This window comes from Neopelma chrysocephalum, unplaced genomic scaffold (assembly GCF_003984885.1).
Source record: "Neopelma chrysocephalum unplaced genomic scaffold, ASM398488v2 Primary Assembly neopelma1_94892, whole genome shotgun sequence".
NCBI classification, from domain to species: domain Eukaryota; kingdom Metazoa; phylum Chordata; class Aves; order Passeriformes; family Pipridae; genus Neopelma; species Neopelma chrysocephalum.
In genome coordinates this window covers 1-2,576 of record NW_020923597.1, presented here as the reverse complement: position 1 = coordinate 2,576, position 2,576 = coordinate 1, and the positions used below count along the sequence as shown (strand labels likewise).

The window sequence follows — 2,576 nt, the reverse complement described above, 5'->3', positions numbered from 1 at the left end:
TTTGATTTTCATTTCAGATTTTGACTGCAGTCCTTCTTGGACTCGTCCTGACTCCAGCCCTTGGTGAACATGTGAGTACAGTGACCAATTCCCACCTGCACAGCTGCTGTTTCTGTATCCCCTGCTTTGGGAGATCTCCTTCATTCTTTCATTTTTCTGAAGCTTTGGGGAGATAACTCAATCACTTGAAAGTCAGTCCAAGTGTACTTTTGTTTGGTTTTCTAGACTCAAAAGGTGGAAGTAAGCAAGAAAGTCTCCATTGCTGGAGGCTACCAACTTATGACCATCAATAGATATTGGCTCGTGGCAAGTATCGAGCAAAGGACCCACCAGGGGTTATGGAAAACCCTCTGGAACTACGACACGGTGAGTGGTGGGGAAGGGGCTTCTTCAGAGACTCTACGAGGGGACCGGCTCGTACATTTGGTAAAAGCTGATTTATTACTTTTTTAATGCAGACTTAATTCCAACACTAATGATTGAAAGAATGAGTTCCTAGTTGTCAGTTACTTTATTTTACAGGGCTTTATGGCAACCAGAGTGCTGCCAGAGAAGGCCTGCTACATTTCCATCATGAACAGAACGGAGATGCCCAGCTTTGATGCACTTCCCCAACTGGCTGCAGAGAGCAGGGTAAGATTGAAAAGGAGGAGTTACTTGAAAAGTTGTACTTAATGCAAAGTAAACTGATATCCTAGGCTATTTTCAAAAGCTTCTAAACCAACAGGTGCTGCAAAAGCCATGTTCATCACACCACTGATTAGGCATTTTTATTGATTTCAATGACATTTTACATCAACCTAACTTGAAACCTTTGAACAATTAGAATGCCCTTGTTCAAATGCTTCCAGTGGGGGGGATTTCATGTTTTGCCAATGTTGTAGATCACTCAGGTTATTTTTATAACTTTTATAACAATTAAAACTCGGGATATGCTCAGCATGAAACAGATCCCAGCACTGATCCTGCTGAGTGCTGTCATTTGATGTTTAGAACCAGAACCGTCCAAGACCCCCTGCAAAGGAGATTCTGTTCACCCTCATCAAGAGGAATGTTCGGGACCTCGAGTCTTATGGACCAGACACCTTCTCTATGTGCAGAGGACTCACAACTTATGTGGCTTATGAAGTTCATGGTGAGTACCAACAGACGAATTCTGAGTGTTCCTGACCTGGTGTTCTTTCCCTTGGGGAATGACTGCTGCACCTGTGGTCCTCTTCCAACTCGAGATGGACAGAGACCAAGCAACAAAAATACACCCCTGTAGAATGGCAGCTATGGGTGTGGAGATTGGTAGAAATCAGCTGTGGGTGCCTTAATTGTATTTTGATCACTTGCAATAGAATTTTGTATTGATGGGAAAAAGGACATTTGTTTTAAATATATCCAAGGGAACTGTGTACAACTGAGGAGTTAATCTTGAAGCACCATCAAAGTATTCTGAGCCTTCCTGCAAGCTGATTGTCTCCAACCCTGTCATGGAAAGCTGCTTTACAGCTCAGGCTCAGGTCTGGCAGGGCAGTATTTCCCTGTACTCCCTGCTTGCTTTGCTTTGAGTATTGCTTTGGCACCTGAGGGAGCTCAATGGGATTCAAAGGGCAAGTGCAATGTGCCAGGTTAAGGGCTGTCTACAAATGCACAGATCACTCAACAATATCTAAGCCAGCATCTCATGGTTTTGGTTTTTTCTTTTGTTGTTTGTAAAGGACCCCAACTGAATCTCAGATCATGTACTACGCTTGACGTCCTGAAAGTTGTGGACCTGAATTATTGTCGTGGCAGTGTAACGGCCTGAAAACTTTACGTTTCTTGAACCAAGTGTGGGGGATCCAGAGCTGCTGCCCAAAGCCAACCCCGATGCCCTTCTTCCCAGGCATCTCCCCTTTCCAGAGATTCCTTCTTGAGGATGGAGATGCTAAAATACATGAATGGGTTATCAGAGCTTTCAATTAAAGACCTTCATCATGGATTGACGCCAACTTGTTTGTCTTTACCATTTTTCATTTATGAACACCCCAGAAATACATTTTGATTGTCTCTCTTCTGACCCCTTCAAGCTCTTCCAACACTCTTTTCATTGCCAGCTCTCAACACAGGGCACACCCAGAGAGCTGGGCAAGCCCTGGGGTGTGTGTGTTACAAACAAGGCTTTCAGAGTTACCACCTTCCTTTCCCTGGGCAGGGAAAGATGCCTTGCATTAAAATCAAAAGGCAGAAAGAAAGAAGGACAAAGCAACCAATTTGCCTTTATAGGGCAAGAGGAGTCTCCTTTCCTGGAGACTTCCCTTTCTGGGATTTACAGAGTTGTTCTGCTCCTAAAGTAAAGCAAGGCGAGGTCCCTGTTGCTCAGAATTTTAAAATCCACTCTTCTGTCACAGAAAGGGCAGGATGCTCTGGGTTATCCAGGTGAATCCAAATCTATCTAGCACAAACACCAGTCATATGAAGTCCCTCGGTTTTTGGCATCCTCTCAGTGGCCCCAGAGGTTTCATTGTGTAGGGGGTTGAAAGGCTGCAGAGTTCCCTGAGGCAGCTCTTGGGGAAAAGCATCTGAATTACCTGGAAGAGCACACAGCA

At 44.5% G+C, this 2,576-nt stretch overlaps 1 protein-coding gene across 1 annotated transcript; it reads left to right on the top strand.

The window, feature by feature from the left end:
• Positions 1-225: 225 nt before the first annotated feature.
• Positions 226-2,136, top strand: GKN1 (gastrokine 1; the record flags this gene model as incomplete). Its single annotated transcript, XM_027707858.1, has 4 exons — positions 226-366; positions 523-633; positions 994-1,135; positions 1,707-2,136. Coding segments are annotated over 4 exons (483 nt in total), but the record flags the coding sequence as incomplete, so codon positions are not given.
• Positions 2,137-2,576: the final 440 nt, after the last annotated feature.